This window comes from Pelodiscus sinensis, chromosome 23 (genome assembly GCF_049634645.1).
Source record: "Pelodiscus sinensis isolate JC-2024 chromosome 23, ASM4963464v1, whole genome shotgun sequence".
In the NCBI taxonomy this organism is placed as follows: Eukaryota; Metazoa; Chordata; order Testudines; family Trionychidae; genus Pelodiscus; species Pelodiscus sinensis.
This window is the reverse complement of record NC_134733.1, coordinates 12,754,932-12,780,871: the sequence shown is the minus strand read 5'-3', so window position 1 is coordinate 12,780,871 and position 25,940 is coordinate 12,754,932. Positions and strand designations below refer to the sequence as shown.

General features: G+C 44.4%; 1 protein-coding gene across 10 annotated transcripts in view; it reads right to left on the bottom strand.

Annotated features, from left to right (window-relative positions):
- Positions 1–25,940, bottom strand: part of CTNNBIP1 (catenin beta interacting protein 1) — a 68,894-nt gene that overhangs the window by 10,661 nt on the left and 32,293 nt on the right. For all 10 annotated transcript variants that reach the window (XM_075906097.1, XM_075906094.1, XM_075906091.1 and 7 more), the window contains one exon: positions 24,166–24,256. In XM_075906097.1, the coding sequence (XP_075762212.1) occupies positions 24,166–24,256 (91 nt within the window). The remainder of the gene's footprint in view (positions 1–24,165; positions 24,257–25,940) is intronic.

Genomic DNA, 25,940 nt, shown 5'->3' with positions numbered 1-25,940 from the left:
TAGGAAAAGAACTTTTGGAGGATCTACACTGGCACTGACACACAGCAGTTGATGTTGTAGAATGAAAATATTGATGATGTTGTGAAATGAAGACACTCCGATCCATTTATATTAGAGAAACTACAGTATTTGACATAGGGTACCAAATAAGGCCGGCCTCTTAGCCCTATACAGGCAGTCCCCGGGTTACATGGATCCGACTTGCATCGGATCCCTACTTACAACCCCACACTAGCTGCTTCCCCCCAGCAGACCAGGAAGACGCGAAGCTAGCGCCACCCCCCAGCAGACCAGGGAGACGCGGAGCGGCTTTTCTCAGCAGACACCTCAGCTTGAGAATAAAGGACTGAGGGAAGTGAGGTGTGGGAGAATAAAACTGAGCTCTGGAGAAATGTTTGGCTAGAGTTTCCCCTACAATATGTACCAGTTCCGACTTACATACAAATTCAACTTAAGAACAAACCTACAGTCCCTATCTTGTACGTAACCCGGGGACTGCCTGTATATAAAAACTGAACAGGCAGTTGATGTAGACCAGCTCCAAGTTCAGAATCCACTACAGCAAAACATACTGGACACTGCATAAAATGAAGTGTCATTTTGCTGCGAGTTTATCCACAGCACCTTAGCAATATGACCTGACCTGGGAATATGAATTTTATTTTACAGCTTCTGCATCATGGCTTTTTTTTTTTTTTTTTTTTTAAACAGCTGTGTTATACTAAACATGGTCCCACAATTTCATAGCCTCAGACTATGTCTACACTACAGGCTTCTTGCGCAAGAAGCTTTTTGAGGAAGAGATCTTCCACAAAAACTTCTTGCTCAAGAGTGCCTCCACACTGCAAAAGCGCATCGAAAAGTGATGCGCTTCTGCGCAAGAGAGCACCCAGACTGCATGGATGCTCTCTCAAAAGGAAACACTGATTGCTACTTATAGAATGGCCACAGGGCACCTGTGCTTTTTTGATGGCCTCTTTTTGCGCAAAAAAACCCATTCCCCATCCACACACACCTTTTTCCACAAGAACTCTTGCACAAAAAGGAGTTATTCCTCGTAGAAGGAGAAATACTTACACCGGAAAAACCCCTCTGTTCTTTCACTTTGCTAGTGCAAAAACGCTCGAGGTGTAGACACTCCACAACTTTCTGCGCAAAAACAGCTGTAGTGTAGTGTAGACCTAGCCTCAGATTGGCTGGTAAAGAAATGCTTACATCTCAGCTAAAGCTGACTCAGCAGGATTTTAATAGATAAACAACAAGAAAGGGTAATAGCTTTGAAACAAAGGTTGATACAGACAGCTGGAAAAGGGTAAGGGAGAAAAAAAACACACAGGATGACAACCAAGTTCATTAAGACTTCTTTAAAATACACAGTTTGTATGGTCTCAGAGGGGTAGCCACATTAGTCTGGATCTGCAAAAACAAGAAGGAGTCCTGTGGCACCTTAGAGATTAACAGATTTACTAGGGCAAAAGCTTTCATGTGTTAGATCTGTTAGTCTCTAAGGTGCCACAGGACTCTGGGTAGTTTGTACTTTCAGTTTTATTGGAGACTTGCACAGTACTTAAAAATACATTTTATAATTGGGGAAACTGAAGTACAAATGGCATTACCAGGACCATACATGAGTCAGTAGCAGAGTCTGGTACAGAACCTAGGGAGTCCAGACTCCCATGCTTATGCTTAACACACAATTCCTTCTGCTAATGTAATTCAAAGAACAAAAGCACCACTTTTGTCATTTATTTTCAATAATTCTTATACTCTGGGGCAATTTGTTTAAAGTATATATCCAATAAGGAAATTAAAAGCTAAGGTGTCATTCTAGTTCTCATATTCAGTACCCATAGTTTGCAGAACTAAATCAAAAGCTTCTCTGATGCTCCACCTTGCCAGCACTAGAAAGCTCTGCAGCCTTTTCCCTTCTAATCTGACTTGCACAGTACTTACTGTTCTTTTGGTGCTCAAGACTATTTCTAAATTAAACAGTGGTGGCAAGCTTGCTTGTGTTTTTCCCTTTTTTAAATAAAAGGAAAGAGGTGCATCTTTTAACTATTACCCTCCCTACTAAATAGGTATTGACAACCATTAATAAACATAATATTAGAAACTTAGATGCAGAGAGGTCAAGATAGCTTGTGTGTCAGTGAAATAGTTAAACAGAAAGGGCAGCACATTGCTTGATCTTGGCATCCCATGTCTTGGTATCTGCCCCAAATTTCCTTTTCCCTTAATATACGTCCCCCTTTAAAGTGAAGGTGCCTTTGCTATGTAGTTCCAGGGCAGGCAAAGTCTCCTAGCAACAGTAATACCACAGATGATATCACACCTAGCACAGCAGACAAGCTAAGTTAGCTAACAGTTGTTTTCTTTATTTCTTCTCTTTTCAAAATTTAATTTTTTGTGATGGGTATTACATAAGTAGAGAGACTTATTTCAAGATAACCTACCAGATCCTTGATTCCCCTCAGCTGATTTATCACTACAACCCAAGAGCCCTAGCTCTCTATGTGGATTCCCTTGCACAGCTCACTGTGGCCAGCATAGGGCAGTCAGCAAAGCCCTACAGGAGTAATAAATATCTCTAGCCATACAGCAGATGCTAGGAATTCTCATTCACACTGGATCTCAGTCAAATCAGTTAGCTGATTAGTATGGTCACAGATTGCTAGCTTCTGTTCTAAACAGCTGCAGTACAAATATTTAAGAGTTTTTAAAAATACACAGCATGGTTTAAGCAGCCCCACCCAGTGACTTGCACAGGTCTCTTTTAGGCTAGGAGCTTCTGTTTACCCTGTCATGTACTTGGACCTCCTGCTAGGAAACAGACTGGGGTATAGGAAATGCACCTCATCACTGGAATATGGGAGCAAGTGAAAAACTCAGAAGGTAAATTCTATTTTGGGGGGGGGGGGGGAAAGAGAGGGACTTTATAACCATGCAGGAAATCTTCAATTGCTATTAATTCCACTGGAGATGTATTTTATGTAGCCTAACCTGAAGAAGCAGTATGTTTAGTGACAACAGCAGGAGCCTCTAAATCAACAAATCTAGGTTCCATTGGCTTAGCTATTGGCCAAATCATTCTACTTTGGTTTCCCTAACTGATGAAAAAAATAACCACTTGTGTAAAATTCTCTGATGGCTTGTCTACATAGCCATTGTACTGCACTAACTTTCTCTCTCTGGGGTGTGAAAAGACACCCTCCTCCTGGAGCGAAGAAAGTTACAGTGCTCTGAAGCACCAATGTAAACAGGCTCTCAGCATTATCAGCTACTTCTCTCATGGCGATCCTTTACCTGGGAGAGCTCTCTCCCAGCACTGGTACTGTGACCACACTGCCATGTTAAAACCACTGCCTTGGCTGGGCTTTAAACTTATAAGTGTAGACAAAACCGGAGATGAATGAAACAGTGCATACAGGTTTATTACTGATGAACCATCAAGAAGAGCATGGCTGCCTTTTTTGATATTGACATGTTCTATATAATTTGGCTGATTTGCTCTTTTTAATTAGATGAAGTATCATCTTTTGTATTATATTACAGTTTTCCAGTTCTAGCTGCAACTGGACCAGTTGTGTGTGGCCCATTTCAATATATACCCCTTTTTATATAAAAGTTAAGTTTAACCATGACAATGTTTTATGCACCTAATTTGCCATCTCTCCAATATCTAGGTGTTTCCTGCAGTGCTCATGATTTACAACAGCTATAAATACTAGTCCCCTATACATTTAATTAAGAGAATTATATGTATTTATTTGCCATTTAAAATAAGTTTTAAATTTTTTAAAATTTTATGACTACACTAAATCTTACCCTATTTTAAGTCTGTGCTCATGAAAAAAATAAAATCACATTTGTGTTACGAATTGTAATTTTTTTTGGCTATACGTTTGTAAAAACTTTTCAAAACGCAACTGTCCCCATTTACATCACACTGGCAATTGAAGCAGAGAAAATAAATTACTATCAAAGTCACATAGGAAGCTTGTCACAGAACTGGAAAAAAGAGAGGAGGGGGAGGGAGACAGAGAGGGAGAAGAGAAGGGCAAGATACAGCAGCTTTCAAGGTCTTTCCATTTATCTCAGCTTGTCAGCGTTTTTCCAGCTAAGCATGCTGGCATGGTAGCACATCTGCGTTCCCTACTGCTCTCTCACACTTGCAATACAGTTTTGGACACGGTTAATCAACACTGGATTTTATACACAAACTTCAACAGTTTTCTTCCTCCCATTCTTTTTTGATTCAGAGGGTGACGTGTTCATAGGTGGTAGTTACATCCAAACCACTGTTTGTAACTTCATTTAAACATAATGATCCATTGGAAAACAGGTAACACCCTCAAGGTAGCCAGGTGGATGGGTCAGTAAACAAAAGGCACCACATGACACCCAGAGACATAATGCACAGCACAAAGAAATTTACAGACACATAATACCAGGCCTGGATGGTGAAAATAAAACAGAGCATTCCTGTCCTCCAACAGACTCAAGTCTGTTCAGTCTGTTCCTATCCTTCAACAGATTGAAGTATCTGCTGTATTCCATTGCTCTCAACTATACAGTCTAATAAATTGTGTAGCTAAGGCAGGAGGAGATAAATTATTCATGGCTACCGCTGTTTTGGACAAACGGTGGCTCTTCTTAATAATGTATCTGACAGGCTGTGAAATCTGAAGCTATACGTCCATGTTCAGCCATGAGCATACAACTATCCAGGGCTTAAATTCTCACAGACTATTCCCTGTAGGTTCCCATGCCCTAACCATGTGTGGCTTTGGGCTTCAGCTACAGGGCGGAGTTCTTGGGGCTTCAGGAATGATTGGGAGGGGCTACCGCAGGTTTGAAAATATTTACTGGAGCTCTGTTCTGCATGCCTCTGGCTAAATTTAAACCCCACAACTATCCCCCCTTACTCTGAAACTCATTGTTTCTTCCAATGGGTCCATGCTTCAAGTCAACCTCAGTCTAGTCAACACCAACACACAATTATGCCAGGTGGTTGCTGCATTTCATGTGCTTGTATTACATTCATGAAGAGCTTTATAGTTAAATACTTTTGATAAGGCAGGCTGCACAGGAAGCTTAGTTTTAGGAAAAAAATAGGTGAGTGGAAACACTCAAATTACCTCAAGGAGGAGTCCAGGATGAAGATGGAGAGAAAAAAAAAAACTTCTTGTGAAAAACGTGTATGAGGGAATCATCCACAAGTGCTCCCATCTTGCTCATTCTTCCAGAAAAAGTAACAGCAACAAAAATGTGATCTTCACAAAAAGGTGGGATATAAAGCCTGTGGCCAAAGTTTCATATGGTGGTCTCAAGACTGAGGTCCCATTGGGATATAGGCTTGGCCGTTAGCAGAAAGGTCCTGATTACATTCTCTGGTAGACTAACTTTGAGAAACATCAAAGGGGCCTTAGTGAACTGGGCCTCAACCCCAAACTAACCTGGCTCTAACTATGGAAATATATATATTTTTTAACATAAAAATCCAGGGCAGAGTTTCCAAAGTTAAGATGGAACTCTGCCAAAAGCCTGTAGCTCAGACAATAGAGTCCTGAACCATATTTACATTGAGCACATCCTTCATTAGGCATTTACACTTCCAGTAATTGAGTTATCTAAAAACAATGAAAAGGTGCCTACTCAGACCTGACCTTCCAGTTCCTGCACATGCAGTCCTTCTTTTCAAGATCCTTCGAAGTCCTTGGAAACTTATTCCTGCCTTCAAATAGAACCTCATATCACGAGAGTCTATATTTGAGGGTAGAAATATAAGCTCCAGAGCCCTGTTCCATTTCCCATCCTCCCACTCCCGAAGAAACCACCAATCAAACAAGACTGGACATTCAGAACCTTTATCAAAACAAAGCTTTTCAGGGCCCAGGTAGGTGTATGCACATTCCCCATTACTTTATTTTTTTATGTCATTGGTTGATAGCTCTAAGTTTTAAATGCCCCCCCATATAGCCTGTTAAGATGCCCTACTGATAGTTTCCCCCTTAGTAGCTTTCCAAATTGATTGCTGCGAAAGCTTTAAAATCCCAGTTCCAAAGCCACACCCAAAGAAAGATACCAATGGTGGCCGACAGGAGTTGCTGCAATTGCAGATACATGCCTCTTACAGCAGCCTCTTTCCCAGCTACATCAGTAAAGAGGCAGGAAGAAAGAGTTACTCACCTTGTGCAGTCACGGTTGTTCTTCGAGATGTGTCCCCGTGGGTGCTCCACTCTGGGTGCTGGTGCGTCCTCGCGCCGGCGACCGGAGACTTTTTCTAGCGGTTTCTGCCGCGGCGCGCAGGCGCCGTGGCGCCCTCTAGTGTTGTTTGAACTGAAGGGCGCCTGCGCGCGCGCGGCTCCTCCGTTCCTTCTCTACCCGCCAGAGTATCAGGCTCCAAGCAGGGGAAGGAGGGAGGGTAGTGGAGCACCCACGGGGACACATCTCGAAGAACAACCGTTACTGCACAAGGTGAGTAACTCTTTCTTCTCCTTCGAGTGGTCCCCGTGGGTGCTCCACTCTGGGTGACTACACAGCAGTTGTCGGCTCGCGGAGGTGGGTTTGGAGCCGTGTGGTAGTAACCGTAGACAGCACCGCTTGTCCAACCGCCATAGAAGATGCTATCGAGGTGGAGAGAGCGTAGTGTTGTGCAAACGAATGGTCAGATGACCAGATAGCAGCGTTGCAAATGTCCTGTAATGGCACATTACGGAGAAAAGCGGTCGTGGAAGCTACTGCTCTAGTGGAATGAGCGGTGATAAGTCCAGGTAAGTCTTTGTTATGTGAGGTATAGGAGGTCTTAATGCAGGATGTAATCCATTTAGAGATTCTTTGAGATGAGACTGCTTGTCCCTTGGATCTATCAGCATATGAGATGAAGAGTCTAGGCGAGGCCCGCCATGGTCTCGTACGATCTATGTAAAACGCCAATGCTCGTCGGACGTCGAGAGTGTGCCACACGGCGTGGATCGGTTCCGTGTGCGGTTTAGGAAAGAAGGCAGGTAAGTGTATGGGTTCATTCACGTGGAAGGGAGAGGGTACTTTAGGTAGGAACTTAGGGTGGGGTCTGAGTACCACCCTGTCCTGTAGAAATACAGTGTATAGGGGGTCAGCCATTAGAGCTGCAAGTTCACTCACCCTCCTACTGGAGGTAATGGCGACCAGGAAAGCCACTTTCATCGACAGATGAGACAAAGAGCAGGTTGCTATTGGCTCGAAGGGGGGTTTTGTGAGGCTCTTGAGGACGTGGTTCAGGTCCCAAATGGGGACTGGTGGTCGAACCGGAGGGAAAGTGTTCTGCAGGCCTTTGAAGAAGCGCTTGGTCAGCGGGTCAGCGAGAAAAGAAGAGCTTTGAGGGTAACGGTGGAAAGCCGCTATGGCCGCGGCATGGACCTTGATAGTACTAAGTGCTAGGCCGGAGTGTTTTAGAGAGAGTAAGTAGTCCAATAAGTTATGTATTGGAGCAAGGTGTGGCGGGCCTGCATGGGTCTGAGCATACCATTGGGAGAAACGCGTCCACTTGTAGCAGTAGGTTTTCCTGGTGAAGTGTCTGCAACTATTAATTAGTATGTGTCTCACTTGCTCTGAACAGGCTGTTTCGGCATCATGGAGCCATGAAGGAGCCAAGCGTGGAGCTTCAGCTTGGGGATGTCCGGGTGAAGGGTTCGCCCGTGGTCTTGTGAGAGGAGGTCGCAACGTGGAGGGAAGGGATACGGTTCTGCTATCATCATCTTGAGGAGGTAAGGATACCATGTTCGTCTGGGCCAAGCAGGTGCCACCAAAATCACCCGTGCCTGGCTCGATCTGATCTTGTCCAGGACTCTGTGTAGGAGTGGGAGGGGGGGAAGGCGTAGAGGAGGGAGATGTTCCATGCGATGGAAAGGGCGTCTCCGAGGGAATTCCTGCCCAGGGCTCCCCTGGAGCAGTAGAGGTGGCACTTCCGATTGTTCTTTGTGGTGAAAAGGTCCACTTCCGGTTGGCCCCAGTGAAGGAAGATCGGGGTGAGGGCGCGTCTGTCGATCTCCCACTCGTGCTGGTCCATGAACGTGCGACTTAAGGTGTCTGCTGTGACGTTGAGTATTCCGGGAAGGTATACTGCAGAAGGGGTGACCCCATGTGAGAGGCACCAGGTCCAAAATTTGGTGGCTTCCGAGCATAGAGAAGGGGAGCGGGCGCCACCCTGACGGTTGATGTAATACATGCATGTGGTATTGTCCGTCATAATGGTGATGGTCTTGTGAGCTATGTGCTGAATGTAGTACTGGCATGCATATCTGACTGCCCGTAACTCGAGGAGGTTGATGTGGAGTGTTTGCTCTACAAATGACCATTTGCCTTGGGCTGTGATGGTTCCCAAGTGGGCTCCCCATCCCATGAGTGAGGCGTCTGTTATAAGCGTGAGAGTGGACGCTGGACGTTGAAAGGGGACGCCGTGTAGCATGTTTCGAGGGATTGTCCACCAAAGCATGGAATTGATAATGCGTGGTGGGATCGCAACATGCTTGCTCATTTGGTCCCTGAAGGGTCTGTATACCGTAGCGAGCCAGGACTGAAGGGGCCTCATGTGGAGTCTGGCGAGATTGACGACGTAAGTCGTAGAGGCCATGTGCCCGAGGATTTTGAGGCAGTGGCGGACCGTGACAGTAGGTGCCGCTTGTGTTGCTCGGACAAGGTCGCATATTGTCGCGAACCTGTGATCAGGAAGAGAGGCCCTTGCTGTGATCGTATCGAGGAGGGCGCCTATAAATTCCAGTTTCTGTGTTGGACGCAAAGTGGATTTTGCGTAATTTACGTGAAACCCGAGACTGAGTAGGAGGGCTACTGTGGTGTCTGTCATGGCCTTCGCTTCGTGGAAAGACGCAGCTTTTATGAGGCAATCGTCCAGGTATGGAAATATTATGATGCCTTGGCGTCAGAGAAAGGCCATTACGACTGATAGAGTTTTGGAGAATACCCTGGGGGCCGTAGAAAGACCAAACGGGAGCACTCTGTATTGGTAGTGTTGGGTACCCACTATAAATCGTAGGAAGCGTCTGTGAGCAGGATGAATTGTAATATGGAAGTACGCATCTTGAAGGTCGAGAGCCGAAAGCCAATCGTGTTGGTCGAGTGCGGGAATGATAGTTGAAAGGGTAACCATCTTGAAACGGTGGTATGCAATGTATTTGTTGAGGCGCCTGAGATCTAAAATGGGGCGCCAACCTCCTGTCTTCTTCTGGGTTAGGAAGTACGTCGAGTAGAATCCCCGGCCTCGGAATTGTGTTGGTACGTGTTCTACTGCGCCCAGTTGAATGAGGCGTGAAACTTCTTGCAGGAGTACGGTTTCGTGAGAGGGGTCCCTGAAAAGGGATAGGGTAGGAGGGTGGTTGGGCGGGGTAGAGGTAAAGGGGATGACGTAGCCAGACTGGACTAAATTCAAAACCCACTTGTCCGAGGTAATGAGGGACCATTGGTGGAAAAAAGCTCGGAAGGGGTAGTGGAATTGTAGGGTAGCAGTTGGGAGGGTCGGCGGATTGGCTTCCTGGCTCTCGACCAGGCCTTCAAACCTGCTGCTTGCCGGCAGGGGGATGAGGTGTGGCATGTTGCTGTTGTTGACGTTGCGGTCTACGACGATGTGGTCTTTGTTTACGGAAATCATATTTGGGCTGTTGGCGGAATGGTTCTCTGGGTCGTTGGTAAGGCTGATATCTATTCCTTCTAAAAGGGGGAGTGTACATTCCTAGAGTTCTAAGGGTTGTACGGGAGTCTTTCATGGAATGTAGCACCTCATCGGTCTTGGATGCAAATAGGTTGGTGCGATCGAAGGGTAAATCCTCAACCTTTTGCTGAAGGTCCTTAGGGATGCCGGAGGCTTGTAGCCATGACATTCGGCGTAGGACTATCGCCGAGGCTGTAATTCGAGCCGCAGTGTCTGCCACGTCCATAGCGGACTGCAAAGCTGTGCGTGAAATGGCGAGGCCTTCCTGCATAATACTACGCAGGGTTGGTCGTTTATGCTCCGGGAGATGTTGGAGGAGGTCCTGGAGCTTTGAGTAATTGGCATTATCATAGTCTGCCAGCATAGCGGTGTAATTGGCCGCCCTAAGGAGCAGTGTGGATGAAGAATAGACCTTTCAACCCATAATGTCCACCCTTTTGTGGTCCCTATCCTGTGGGGTTGATCTTAAATTAGGTTGTTTACCCTTGTGTCGGACCGAATCCACTACTAGGGAGTTAGGGGGTGGATGGGTGAAAAGAAAGTCCATATCCTTGGGAGCGATGAAGTATTTGCGGTCTGCTCTCTTATTTGTTGGTGTAATGGACGCTGGGGTCTGCCAGATGTTGTTAGCTGGGTCCATAATAGCCTCATCCATAGGGATGGCAATTCTAGTAGCGGTTGGAGGTTGAAGTGAGTGGAGAAGTCTATATTGCTTGACCTGCACCTCCTGAAGATCTTTTTCCTGAGCTAGTGCCACTCTTTTAAACAGTTCTTGGAACTTTTTAGTATCGTCTCCCGACGGAGACCGCTTCGTCTGGGGAGGAGGAAAAGTTGTGTATTGGAGATCTGGTCTCGCCATCAGAGAGTGAATCATGGCCATCCGAAGGAGCAGGAGAGTTTGGCTCTGTAGCTGATGTGGTAGCAGGGGGAGAGGCTGGAGGTGGCCTAGAAATGGTAGAAGAGGGTCGATGGTGAGACCTCTTTGGATGTGGGCTCCACGGTTGCCATTGGGTGGCATATGGTGGTGGTGGATAGGCATATTGGTGTGGATACCATGGCTGCGGAGGGGGAGGGTATGCATATTGAACCGCAGGCATTTGCCAGGATGGAGGTCTGTGAGTCGGGCTAGAATGTTGTGACGAGAACCTGCTTCTGGGTTCGGTTCCGATGCCACTAGCTGAGGAATGGTGCGATCTGGCAGAGTGGATGGAGGAAGCCGGGGATGGCGGTGCCGAAGAGGTGTGACTCCGCACCGGGGATCGGTACCAGCTTTGGCTTTGAGAGGGTGCCGAGCGGTGCGGTTTCGGCGGCGATGACGGTGCCGACGTACATCTCGGCACTGAAGTTTTACTAGATAGGTTTTCGGTGCGGGCTTTCTTCGGTGCAGAGCCCGGTGCCGTTAGGTGTTGTTTCGGTACCGAGCGCTCCATAGATGGCGCCGTTGGTGCCGATGACGGCTTAGGTGCCGAAGCGGTCGGTGCCGCTGCTTTTTGTTTCGGCTCAGAATGAGCTCTCGTGCGGTGCCTGCATCTTAGACCGCGGCGCACCGGAGGTTCCCAGCGTGTCCACAGTGCTCACCGGCGATCCTGAGGGCATAGCTGAGGCCGGAGGGAGTGCCGTTTTCGATGCCGCAGAGGAAGAATGGGTAGGGGGCTGATCTTTTTCCATGCCCTTAGTCGACTGAGGCGAATCCTCTGAGGAGGGACGGAGTGACTTCTCGTACAAGAGAGTCGTCAGTCTATTGGCTCTGTCACGGCGCGCTCTGGCTGTTAGCTTAGAGCAGTGCTGGCACTTTCGCGTCTGGTGTGCCTCCCCCAGACACTTAATACACGCAGAGTGTCCGTCGGACGCCGGCATGGCGTCCCGACATGATTCGCAGCGTTTGAAGCCCGGCAAGCCGGGCATGAAGGGCTGGGGAACAAGCGGTGAACCGCAACAGAAAGAAAATTTTTTTTTTTTAACTGGTTGGGGGGGGGTTTAAGAACTTGGATGATGAGGTAACTAGGGGGTAAAAACGACAAATTCAACTGTTTTTTTCTGACAGAATTGGCAGAGAGAGAGGGCTCCGTCTGCTGCCAAGGACAGTAGAGAAGGAACGGAAGAGCTGCGCGCGCGCAGGCGCCCTTCAGTTCAAACAACACTAGAGGGCGCCACGGCGCCTGCGCGCCACGGCAGAAACAGCTAGAAAAAGTCTCTGGTCGCCGGTGCGAGGACGCACCAGCTCCCAGAGTGGAGCACCCACGGGGACCACTCGAAGGAGAACTTGTCATTTTCACTCCGACTACTGACACATAAGAACAAACATGTGAAAGAGAGGATGGATGGAACCAGGATGGGAAAATATCCTGCCCACATATGTGGCTGGGTACCATCTTGTGGTTCACTTTCAGTAATAATACTTAAGATTTTAACACCATTGCAGTACTGTACTTCATTTGGAAGATTACTAGTAGGTGGGAAGAAAGAAGGATTTCTCAAACAAAAAAAAATCTAATTTAGGTGGCAAAGGAGAGGAGGAAATTTGGCACCTTGGGGATCCAGTCATCTGTTACATCTTTTCCCAGCACTTCAGAAACTCAGCTTGCTCAGAAGAATATGGAAACATCTCTGCTTTGATTGCATGAATTTATTCATGCCGTTCTACCACTTGTCCCATTAAAAGGCTGGCAAAACATGCTCTAAAACATGAAGGTCATGCAACTAGACTAGAGAATGGAGCTTAACAGTGGGGAAAGGCTGCAGGCAGCCACTGAACTCAGCACTCTCCAAGCAAGTACATTTGCTAATCAATGGGGATCAGTTTCAAAGAACTGATAGGAAAGAGACTGACCAGGAACAATTGCATCTTTCAGCACAGTAAGCTCCACCTTAGCAAGGTTTAACTCAATTGTTCATCTTTGCTGTGTGACTCATAAGTGATGCATGGTAAATAGTTATAAGTGAGATGTAAGCTTTATCTACACTAGAAAATAAGTTCTACTAAGAAGTCTACTCAATATAGCACTTCTTCAGTCTTATAACATGATGAGGCCAATGGCAGAGACCTGTTCAGTGTGAGTCAATCATACTTCCTGTATCACCAGTTGCATGATTTGGTTCAGCCCTGCCAATATCAAAAGCCAAACACTGTTCAGATATTCAGCTGAATCAGAAGTATGAAACCTGCTTTAAAAAAAAAAAAAAAAAGGTACAAAAGTATAATATAAGAATATAACATCTAATGAGCTATGTCAAGTAACTTTTCAGTAACAAATCTATCCCCTTTCCCCTGAATGCTTTGCAACTGCAAACAAAGTAAGCCACCTAAGTAGCTTTTAGGGATTAAAGGGTTAAACACAACAAGCAGCTTACTTGAAGGATGCAAAACTGGAATAAGTTCTCTCCTTGGATCAAACCCTTTATACATCCTCCTCTTCTCCTGCATCTGCCACCTACTCTCCAACACCTTTTAACATTCAACCCTATCCCAAATCCCAAGTTTGGCATTCTAAAATGTAATATGCAATTTAAATAGATTCAGACAAACAATGTGTGTATAGAAAAACACTCAGATGAAGAGATGCTCCAGCCAATATCTCCATTCCCTCCTCAACAACTACCCCAAATCTCATAGCAATAATCTCTTCTCAGTTTACACTGTGTTTATTTTTAACACTAACACCCAGCTAGTGGCTCTAACACAGCCAGTGTGTTTGCAGCTCAGCTCAGTCTTCCCAAAGGGACCTGCTTTCTTTAAGAACCAGCATGACATTTTTGTTGCTATAGGAACAGCAGTGTAGTCCCCAAGATATTAGCAGTGAAATCCAGGTACCATACTTACTAGCTATACAGCTTCTGTTTTCCAGATCAACCACACAGCAATGAGTTATGTAGTCAAGCATAATTTAAAAAAAAAAAAAAACACAAAACAAAAAACTCTGAAAAGGGAAAGGCTGTATTTTTTACAAAGATATGTTTGGCTAAACACTTCACTGCAAGATATATCTGAAGAGTAATGGAGATTTGGCAGACAGCCATCAGTTTACAAATTCAAACACAAGAAGCTTAATGAGTCTGAATTGCTTTAGTACTTGCTGTAGTGGGAAGAGGGGGACCAGTGTGTAATAAATCAAAACAGGTAACAGAGAAGAAAAGGGAGACCAATTTCCTCCTATGCATGTATTTATGGATGGAAAGCATAGTTCCTTATAACTTTCAGGACTTTTGAAGAAAAACTCGAGTCTTAGTTACAAAATGTCTTAGAGTGGCAAAAGAGGAATAATTTACACTTATAAAAACTCTATGCTAATGGCATAAACATGTAGCTACAGCATAGTTAGATGCATTTAGTACTGTCTTTTTTTCCTTATTAATGTAAATGGTGGGGGGGTACTGAAGGAGACATGAAGCTCAAAAAAATTTAGTGTCTCTCACCTACTCAGGATGTAGAGAAGTCTGGTGCTTTCATACGGTCATTCTTGTTTTCCTGATAAAAGACACCTCATTCTATCGTTCCATCCTGCCCACTAATAATACTTCACCTCTCTAGCACCTTTCAAAAACACTTCAAGCACTACTTATCTCTCATAACAGACCAGCACAATAAGGAAGAGTGATCATATTTTATGGATAGGCAAAGTGATTTTAAAACTTCATAAAACTCTTGGCTCGACACACATTTTATTTGCTTATAGCACTGAATACAATAAACTTATGAATAACCAAATTAGTATTTTCAGGGGGTAGCCAAGTTAGTCTGTACAGAAAAAAAACAACAACAACAAAAGTTCTGGTAGCACTTTATAGTTAATTGAATGGTATTTGGTTGACATTTGTTCGAGTAACAAGGGTAGTATATCTCAGATCACTGGAACAAGTTCATTCCCTGACTAGCACAGAAAAAAAATACAACATAGTATCAAACTAAACCTGAATCTTGCACAATTTCCTATTAAGAGAAAGCAAACTACCTTTATAGCACATACAGTGAGATGCCTCTCAGGGGAGCAACAATCACAAATGTAAAATGAGGTAAACAACTAAGACTAGAACAGAAGTTTGTAAGCTTTATACACTGTTTTTGGAAAGCAGAATAAGCAATACAGGAGCACCAGATTTTTATCTCCCCCTTGGAATATAAGCGTAAACTGAAGAAAAATTTCTGAGTCTATTCCTTTAGGGCTATTTTAATGCATATATTACAAGGAATTTTAAGGTGTTTCTTGATTAAAATTAAAGATTATTAGCTTCTATTTCTGATGGATCCTGTAATCCCCTAGAGCCTTTTGCCAATTATCAAGGCTGTAATTTAAACTTTGGGTTTTATTAATAGCGGCTCATTGGAGATTTGTGACTGGAACAGTTTTGTATTCAGCAGGACATACTGTAAGCTCACTCTCTGAAGCACGGTCTTGCTGCTGCAAGTAGACGTTGCACAAGACTAGATACCTTAGCTCTCCAGTGACTCCCAGCAGACACAAAAATCACCTCACTTCAATGGGCTGACAAGTCCTTATTACAAATCTACCATGGAACAGAATAAAAGGAAAATCTCAGTGGCCTTGTCTCAGGTGAGCATGTGGCAACCCAGCTAGCTGTTCTAGGAGAGTACTGTACTTCATGGGTACATACTGCTCCAAACTCAGACTAACACAAACTGCAAGATGACAGACTGTATGACCTACTTTTACAGGATTGTGGACATCCCCTCTGAAGTTTTTATCTAGTGCAGCTACAGGAAGTCCTAAATAAGTTCCTCTGCCATCTAGAAACCTTAGTTAACAATTCACTGAAATAAAGGATCTCCAAAACAGTACATGAAACACAGCCAATACAAATTCCCAACTCACCGCTATGTCAAGATCCGTAAGTTTTAAGGCCAGAAGAGACCACTGTGATAATCCATCACAGCTTTTAGTTAATTGTTCTAATAATTCATTACCTTCACTTAATTTTCAACTTCCTTCTTGCTTTACATATTAGAAAATTGATCCATAAGCATTCAAGATAACCTGGAAACCTGGAAACAAATGATCTGTGTCTTGAGACAGACACTATTGACAGAGTGCCCCTTCCTCTTTTGCTCACTGGATTCTGCCTAAAGAATTTAAAATAAGCAACTTAAAACATTCTAGACATGCTCATTTTCCTACCACTTTACAGTAATGTAATTAAAATCAAAATTATGTGCATCGATACCCTTTCCAGTTAAACAAATTTTGACTGCATCACACCAAAACCATGCGTGTTACAACAATGGCTAACCATAATCCGTTTAGCACTTCTTGTTTTGAGAGGACAAAGTGTTTTGTTTTAAAAGCTTCATGTAAAGCTGTAAACAAGTACAGTTTAATAGTTTTGTATAACTGGATTATACTGTACACAAATTAGATATTAGGTCAGATATTAAATTCTTGTAATATAAATAAAGTATCATTCAAGACCTAAGAACTTCTAATCTCAATATTCTCCACTGACTTCAGGAAAATTCTCTCTGCTTCTACTGCATGACAGCTAAAATAAAGATACTTTCTTCCCTGCTTCATAAGCACGAAGAGATTTAGTTACTGTCAGTACAACATTTGAAGAGTCATATCTCCAAGGGAAATAGGCAGAAGAGAGGAAGAACCACGGATCTGTCTCAAACCTTTAAGAACAATATGCCCGTTGGCAAGTTCAGTTCTCACAAATTCCAAGTAAGGTACATAATTATTCTACGTCATGCTTAGGTTGGAGATGGAAATAGTTTTGTATAACATTAAGTTGGTCTGTCTCTCTGGTTCTACTGCATTATCTAGAACACCAAGACCTCTGTTGGCTTTAACATGCTGTTCCATATCCTGGGGAGAAGCTGGGCCTTGAATTCCAACCCTTTCTGGTATGTCTGCTGGGAGGAGATGGTAGGGATGGTGTAGGACAAATGAGGTTTAGAATTACTTGTCTTCTGTCCCATTGCTGAAAGAATATCCATATGGTTGCCAAATGTTTGTTGGTGGGTCCAAAAAAAGTGCATACATTTTCTTAAAAAAAAAAAACTTTTTGCTTGTGCTTAACAGAGGTTCTGTGAAGGCTGAAAAAAGTATGACAAGGAAGATCCCATGAATGAGAAGAGGAGAAGAAGAAATTCCTTTAAGCAGTTAGGAAGAATAAATTACAATTTTATTTAAGTACCTCATGGTGTGTCTAGAATAGAAGTTTTCAGCAAAAGACACTGCCATCTAGTGGAGAGGGAGCTTTCCTTAAGATGTTAGATTTTAAGTAACCCATTAGAAATTTTGGGATTTGTATAATTTATTTTTGAAGCCTTCATAGTGAGTTTGTCTTTTTTCCAGCAACATTAATCATGACAATATGAGATAAAGATGTCTGATGTGACTTCTGACAAATCCATCACAACTGACATGTACCCTTAAAATGATACGATACAAGAAACAAAGGGCAACTTTGTAGTACTTACTTAAAGTGTGATAGTCTAGAAAAATTAATTCTGGGATAGTCAAAATCTAGATGACCAATATATTTACAACACCCATGGCAATATGAAAAATTAGAGCTTCCTCTTCATTCCTCAAAGCAAATAAGAGTTAGTTAGGACTCTTGATTTACTGAACTCCTATCCTCCGGACTAGCAGTGGATATAGGGCAGGGCGAGTGGGGTGGCTGCCCTGGGCACCGCACTTCAATAGGCCCTGCGCACGCGCTATTACCTGTTGGCTGTGGTGCATGCGTGAAATTGTGCTGCACCAGACCCGTGCTTCAATAGGCCCTGTGCCCTGAGCCCCACAAAATTCTCATCCGCCCCTGCTCTGGACTGATCACTTTTACTTAATCTCGTCATGTTCAAATTTGCTACCTTACAAGACATGCAACTTGGAACAGAGAGTCTCTCCTTTCTCTCTGGCTAGCAAGTAATTATCTCTTCCTTCATTTTGTTTTCTCCTCACAAAAAGGAATGTTTCTTGAAGTGTGATCGGGTTGCCAAAGTAGAAAGGAAAAATTGTCTGGTCAGGGGACTTTGGTCTTCCAGCAACCGTGTCTCATTTGATCCCAGAGAGTACCACTGGTAAGGAATTTACTTCCAGGAACGTGGCTAGAGATTTCTGGGACTTAGCACGAAGTATAAAGGAGGTTAGCTGCAATTAAGTCAGTAGGTATCTGTTCCAACATGGGACAGAGGTTTCATTAATTGAAAGATGTATGAAATTCCTACAGTTATATTATCTGCACTGAGTATGATAAGCCTAGAGCCATAAATTAATTGCTGGTCTTTTTTTTCCATCTTGGTTGAAGAATGAACATGCAGATTTCAAACACAAAAGCAAGTTTATGCAGGTTGTGTCTGGAATTGCTTTCTGACTTAATTGTATTAAATGTTATATTTTATATTGAAATCTGGGCTTTCTGGTCATAGGACTTATTAATAACTCCCGCATCAAACCCAGACTTCATAATATTAACTTAGTTGAGCTAGTGCAGAACCCACCAAAAGAAGTGCTAGATAATGAGGCAATGAGGTACAGAACAGATTTATGGACTAAAATTAGATGACACCAGTGTCATACAATTTTCCTCCCTCCAAGACTGAGATAAAAGATTCAAGAGCCAGCCCCATACACAATGAGTAAAGAAATAAAAACAGCCAAGAAGATTATACAGTACATCATCTAATGAAAACACCACAAGGAATAGTTTCGCATACATAAAGACAAATATGGAAATTTGTACTGCAACATGTCCCTCTCCAATATCATTATCATGTTTCACAATTCTTTATGGAAACAAGGAAATACTGTACCACTATTATTGAATCATTATATGCAATATACATTAAAACAGCTCTAACATGAATCATGGGGACCATTTCACCTGTCTGGACCCCTAAAACTAAAAGAGTCACATTTGCCTATTACATATGACATATTGTGCACTAAAGTATCCTAGTTCTTTTAAGAAGGTTCTGTCGCACAGAACTATAGAAATACAATATGGAACCCAATCAGATAAGGAGATCTCACTCTGCTGGCTCTGAGCTACCTGAACTGTCCTATAATGGACTCCATTATTGACAAACATTTCATTCCACTCACATGTAACATGAGAGAGACAGAATGGATGTTAAATTACTCCATTTTATTCCGTGAGAGCCCTCACTTCAGCATTATCAAACAGATGCCTCCAGGTACATTAATTAAATCACAAGCAATAGGAATTCATTGTGTGGGTTAGAAATGTATTTCTACCTCCTTTCCATCTTATTTTCTGCTATGCAACAGCCACTTTGGAGAACAGAGAAAACTACTGAAATCCCACATTCCTCTAGCTACAAAATTGCATACAAACTTCGTTCTATTTAAGAATAAACCTCAACATTAAATAATTCATTGTCCCAGTAACCCTTGTAAAACATTTCCTATACTTGTTTTTATATTTACCACTAATGTAAGATTATATATATATATATATATAATTTATTTATTTTTAAAAAAAAGAGGACCCACATCCCAATATACCTGTGTTTCTAGATGTACCGTAGCTTACCCCAAACTGAAAATTATGGAGTCTTATTTACCTTTTGCCACTGACACTTTTATTCTTTGACTTAATTTAACCAGAGTCCTGCTGATACTCTTGCACAAGTGACATGTATTTGAGTTTGTTTCACTACAGGAATTTTTTTTTTAAATTCCCCACTAAAGAAAAGTTTACAGGCAGTCCCCGGGTTACGTACAAGATAGGGACTGTAGGTTTGTTCTTAAGTTGAATCTGTATGTAAGTCGGAACTGGCGTCCAGATTCAGCCGCTGCTGAAACTGACCGCCAGTTCTGACTTACATACAGATTCAACTTAAGAACCCCAAGCGTCCCCAAGTCAGCTGCTGCTGAAACTGATCAGCGGCTGATTCCAGGAAGCCTGGGGCAAAGCAACTCTGCCTCGGGCTTCCTGTAGTCAGCGCTGGTCAGTTTCAGCAGCGGCTGACTTGGGGACGCCTGGGGCAGAGCAACTGGGGTGCTGCTGGGTTGCTCCAGTAGCACCGCTCCTCGGCGCTACTGGACCAACCCAGCAGCACCCCAGCTGCTCTGCCCCAGGCGTCCTGATTCAGCTGCTGCTGAAACTGACCAGCAGCGGCTGAATCAGGACGCCTGGGGCAGAGCAGCTGGGGTGCTGCCGGGTTGGTCCAGTAGTGCCCACAGCAGCCGGGTTGGTCCAGTAGTGCACACTAGCTGCGCCCCCTCCCCCCCCTCCCAGCAGACCAGGGACATGGGGAGCAAAGCTGCAGCGGCGGCAGGGTGCCGTGCTTCTGAGGCTTTGCTCCCAGTGCCCCTGGTTTGTTGGAGACGGTCCCCAGCAGACCAGAGACACCGAGAACGAAGCCGCAGCCGCGGCGGGGTCCCGCGCCTCTGAGGCTTTGCTCTGGCAAAGCCTCAGAGGCGCGGGAACCCGCCGCTGCTGTGGCTTCGCTCCCGGTGCCCCTCGTCTGCTGGAGACGGTCCCCAGCAAACCAGGGGCACCGGGAGCAGTTTTTCTCGCCCCGGAGGTCAAGGTGGCGGATCGCTGCCTGCGAGCTCCGGGGCGAGAAAGCTCCGTTCATAAGTGCGGATCCGACATAAGTCGGATCTGCGTAAGTCGGGGACTGCCTGTAGTTAAAAAGTCATGAACTATTTCCATTCATTATTGTTCTATGAACAGCCTCTACCCCTTTATCCTGGATTAGACACAAGAGAGAATGATTACTTACCTTCTGTAACTGTCGTTCTTTGAGATGTGTTGCTCATGTTCATTCCAGACCCTCCCACCTCCCCTCTGTGGGACTGTTCTTGCAAGAAGAAAATGAAGCAGGACCCGGGTTGACGGGGCATATATACAACACTGCAAGGCATCACTGTTGAGCAGTGGTCCCCAACGTTTTGGGGCTGCCGGGCGCCAGGGGGCAGGGCTGCTCACGCGCTGCGCGTACGGGGGTGGGGCCGCTCACAGGCCATGTGACTGGGGGCGGGACCAAGTACGTGCTGCATGCCTGAGGTCGGCACCAGCATGTGCCGTGATCCCGGGCAGGGGCTGCCCAGGTTCCACGGGGCCTGCAAGGGCACGCGCGGCGCTGGCGGGGCCAAGGCCAGCGCCACGGCCAGCACACATGGCACCCACGGGGGCGGGGGTCAGGGTCGGCACCGGCACGCGCGGCGCACCCGGGGCTGGGGCCGGCCATGCGCCTGGGGCTGGCACCTGCCCCACCCTGCCGCGGGCACTGGGTTGGGGACCACAGCTGTAGAGGATGCTGCAGCCAACCCGCCGGGTAAAACTGGGGAAAAGTCTTTCGACAATTGTGCACGCAGCATCCACACACGTATTGGAATGAACATGACCAACACATTCTGAAGAACAGTTACAAAAGGTAAGTAACCTTTCATATTCAAATGAGTGCTCATGTGCATTCCAATATGTGACTGGCCAGCAGTCTGCACGGAGGAAGGGTTGACCTTCAACTTATTGCTGAATACAGCACAGCTCTGCCAAACACCACATCAATCCATGACCGCTGGGTGAAGGCGTAGAGAACTGTGAAGGTGCACACAGATGACCACATGGACACCCTGCAGATGTCCTGAATCGGGCTGCTGAAGAGGCTTGCACCCGAGTGGAGTGTGCTGTGATAGGTGGGGCTGGTGCCTTGGCCAAGTCACAGCACAGCTTGATACATATAGTGATCCAGGAGGACAGGTACTGCGACGTAATCAGGAGGACCATCACACGTTCCATGACAGACTAAAAGCTGCGCTGAGCCGTGGAACAGTTTAGTGTGCTCAATATAAAAAGGGAGGGCATGCTATACATCCAGGGAGTATAGTGCATCCCTGTCTGTAGCATGGGGATTAGGGAAGAAACAGGAAGAAAAATGTCTTGATTGATGTGAAAAGGCGACACACCACCGTTGACAAAGGCAGGACGGGGGCGCTGATGCACCTTATCCTTATAGACAATAGTATAAGATGGCCCACCACCACAAAATGGAGGACACGGCGGTGGGCCGGGATGATAGAGATATAGAAGTACACATCCTTGAGATCTGGAGTGTACCAGTCCTCCAGATCCAGTCAGGGGATGTTTGAGGCCAGGGACACCCATGTGAAACATTAGCTTTCGTATGAACACATTTAGGTTTCTGAGATCTAGGATGGGATGTGGAGCTCCCTTTGCCTTCAGAATAAGGGAATTTTGAGACTAAAACGCCCTGTCCCCCCTGAACTCGAGGGACCTCCTCTATTGCCCCTCCAGAGTCCAGCAGCAGGTGGTTGTAGAGGTGCTCTTATCCCCTCTCCAGCACTTTGTTGTGGTCTGTACTGTCTTAATGAGAGGCAAGGCACCAAAGACTCATGCATGGAGGCCAGCACACTGCGCACCAAAGGCATCAGAGTGGCTGGCTGAGGTCTAAGTGCCAGCTCCATGAAGATCAGTTTAAGCTATTGGCCCCTCTTCTTTTTAGTTTGCAGCTTAAACCCCCTGCAAATTCTGTCCTTGTTTGGCAGATGACCCCCTCTGAGACATTTCAAGCAAGTGGCATGAAGACCCTCTCTGAGCATATGCTTGCCACACTTTGCACGCTGCTTGAAACATTGGGGCCACTGAATGCCCCAGGAGCACAATCAATAGGAAGAGAACCCCCCACTTCAAGCTAACTATTCTAAGGTAACTCGAACAACTAATCTACACTACAAAGACAACTAAAGACTGAAATGCTAGGGACTAGCTATTACGAAGCAAGAAGTCAGAAGCTCCAACAACCGTCACTGATGTAAAGAAGAAACTGAAGCGGGAGTTGGGTCAGCAGGGGTATGTGTGCCACGCCACAAGGCATCACTGCTAAGAGCTCAAGAGCCAACCTGAGAGGTACTGCTAGGAAAGTCTTCCAACAATTATGCATACAGCGCGCGCGCGCACACGCACATGCACACACAACCACTTGAAGACAACAAGCACTACCATTCTGGGCATACACTACTGTACACTGTGGAAAATCTTTTAACCATTTAAAACAGAAAATCTTTCCACAAGACTATTACAACCAGAGAAGACTTCGAGAAAGGTAAAACGGCCAGTGAGAGAAGACAACTCATGAAGTGCTCAGACTTCCTTAGGAATGGGGAGGAATAAAGAAGCGTTTTACTCACATTCTAGCAGGATCTCTCATTTATATCTAAAGTTTATGCACTTTAACTCATACAGCACAGTCCACAGATCATTCTCAACTAGAGGTATAGTGACAAAATTCAGACCATAGCTAGCTCAGGCAGATGAGCCACAACATTTATGGTAAATGCAAAATCTGAGTTATTGGGTGTCCCACACATGCCTGAAACTCAACTGTGGGTCCAAGAGAAAAAACACAGTTATATGAATCAACATAAGGTATTGGGGGCTCAATGGCCTATATTCAATTAGGAGAATTTGACCTTTAGTGTTCTTGAGTAGTCATGAATAATGACTCGAGGAATTGGAAGTAACATCTTTTTCATGAACAGAAGTTGATTCAATAAGAGACAAGCTTTGGAGCTCTACAGAGCTCTCTTACAGGTCTCACCCACCTTGTGTCTCATATATCCTGGCACCAACACTGCAATAACACAGTAAGGAACAATACTATTTATCATAAAACTGCTCATCCTAAACGATCTCCAATACATCCAGAACTCACTTCACTTATCACACAGATGCAGCTACCTATTTAACAGTGCATGGCAACACTCCTCCACAGTTTAGGTCAGAAAATGAACTGTCTCTCTCTCTCAGACGACAGGAAGGATTTATGTAGGTGGAATGTAATTATCCAGATACAGGTACCTAACTCAATACTTACCAAGATTGTACTCAAAGATTAAGAAGACTAGAAACCTGACAGGGAGAGGGCAAACAAATCCACCAGGATAAGTAGATTGTGACCAGAGTCATGAACAAGCAGCAAAATGTAAAAGTTCTGTCCATGACAGGAAAGATCATTCAGCTTTTCCCTCTTCAGAAACTGAAGATGCACCAACTTATTACAATGGCTAGTAGCCTACTTTTGCAGTTCTTAACAAGCGATGCCTCCCTTATTTGAAACCAAATCAGATCACTTCTCTAGTAACTGACAGGCACGCACAGGGAGATACTGCTCTTTCAAATGGTTAACCATTTTATCTGAATTAAGGTTTCCTTTTTGTTCAACATGTACATCGTCCAAAAAAATGCATCAGATTAAAATGTCTCAGGAAGGGCACCAGCTGGAAGTGAGTTAAAACCAGCTTCAGGTACTGCACCTCCCCACTATGAAGCAGTTTTGCCAATCTGAGGCAGGGTAAGGTTATAGTAATTTTTCTTCAAGTTTTTTTTAGAAGTGTTTTTCTTTCCAGTGTTGCTGTATGAAAGCCCTATACAAACTGGAAAAACTGACTTGCAAACAGAAACTGTACTGACTGAAAGCACTGGAAAGTCTTTCCTTTGCTGGTACTTACCCTGATCAATTGAGTGCTGAGGAAGCTGGCTAAGTTGGCTATTCACTACACCTGCATACGTCCGCAAGAATTCCTCTTCACTGGCAGTCAACTGCAAATGTGAAAAAAATTAATGGATGAAGAGCAGGAAACAGACTACTGACAAATACCACTGCCTTCCCATATTGTTTCATGTACAATTTAAATGTAACTCATTGAAAGCATATGAGCTGAATTAGACCCAACTCCTCCCTTACTACCATATTCTGTACTTACAATTTTTCAGTCTCACACTTCAAAAGCCAAGAATACCAGTCCCACAGCCCCAACTCATGTTAAAAATGGACTATCAAAATAATTTATGGAGTGACTTTTCCTCTCTTTACGGTCTTCAGATTTATATCCTCAATGCTCACACCTAACTGTGGTAATTGTACAGTACATCTGAAGGTATTTTCTGACCTCTGCTATGAGTGCCCTATTAGTGCTCATGACAACCAAGATGGAAAGAACTTAGTTTGACTGTTAGCGCCCAAGATAAATTTGTGGTGCTGCACTTAGAAGAGGCTTTTTATTTGCCAACTCAGTAAATTATAGACTTTTACATAGAAATCAGTGGGACGCAATCAATACAGAATTCCACAATCCAGCTTTTACAAAGCCACTTTTGCAAGATAAATCCATACTTCAATATCTTTATCAGATAATATTTTTACTCATTTATACATGTAAGTTTTATAAAGACTATTTGAATTCCCTGAAAAATTATGAAAACTACAAACACCTACATACGAATTTAGGTGTATTAGCCATATCTACATTCACAGTAACCCTGTTATTCTAGTGCTAGAATTGGTTCTCTCTACATGCACTTGGACCATGAGTCAGTTGGCAGCGTGGTTAGATGTTGACAGATGTTTGGCTCCATGTATGGGGTTCCCCCTATGTGCCACTGCATAGACAACTGGAATAGCAGACCTTGAGTAAACTGCCCAAAGACCACAAGCTCGGTTAAGAGATGAAGGCACCCAGACAGGTTTATCGTCAACAAGCAGGAAAAGGCGAAAAGGGGATTTGTGTGCAGCCATCTTAGATTGTCAGACCACAGACTTAGCTTGACTCTTGCTCTGCTACTGACAAAATCTAAGATGGCTGCACACAAATCCCCTTTTCCCACTTCCACACTAGTATCTCTCAGACTCTTCTGGACAACTAATACATGTATGCCCATAACAATGGACCAACTCAGTGAACAGTGGGACTTTCTGTTCTTTCCTAGACCAGACAAAGATATTCTGAGATTGATTTGCATTGGGGTATAAAGATGTGTTAATACTGCCTCTCTGGCATAGTTACAGTAGTTAGTGTCCCCTGACTAGTCATCATTCATTACCTTGTACATGTTGGTTCAATTAAAACATTTTTATTATGTATTGTCATGCTCAACTTATCTTTTAGGAGGGATCGGTGTGTTTCTGTTATCCTTGAGGGAATGTTTTTGTACCATCCTTGATTTCGGGATGTGCTGGTACCACTTGATATCGGGTTGTGTTAAGTACTCTGTGAGTAGCACTTCTTAGGAATGTGCATTTTTGCAATATCGGCTCGTTCTTGCCAAATGTTCTAAGTAGATCCTGCCTCATACCAGGTCTTTGATACAAGGACTTTAATTTAGGTTTGTTTCCTACTACAAGTAACACCCCTAGAATCTCATCCAACCCCAGCTCATATAATGCTATAGCTACAATGGCCAATACACAAATCTATTCACCCAACCACCCACAAACTAAACTGAG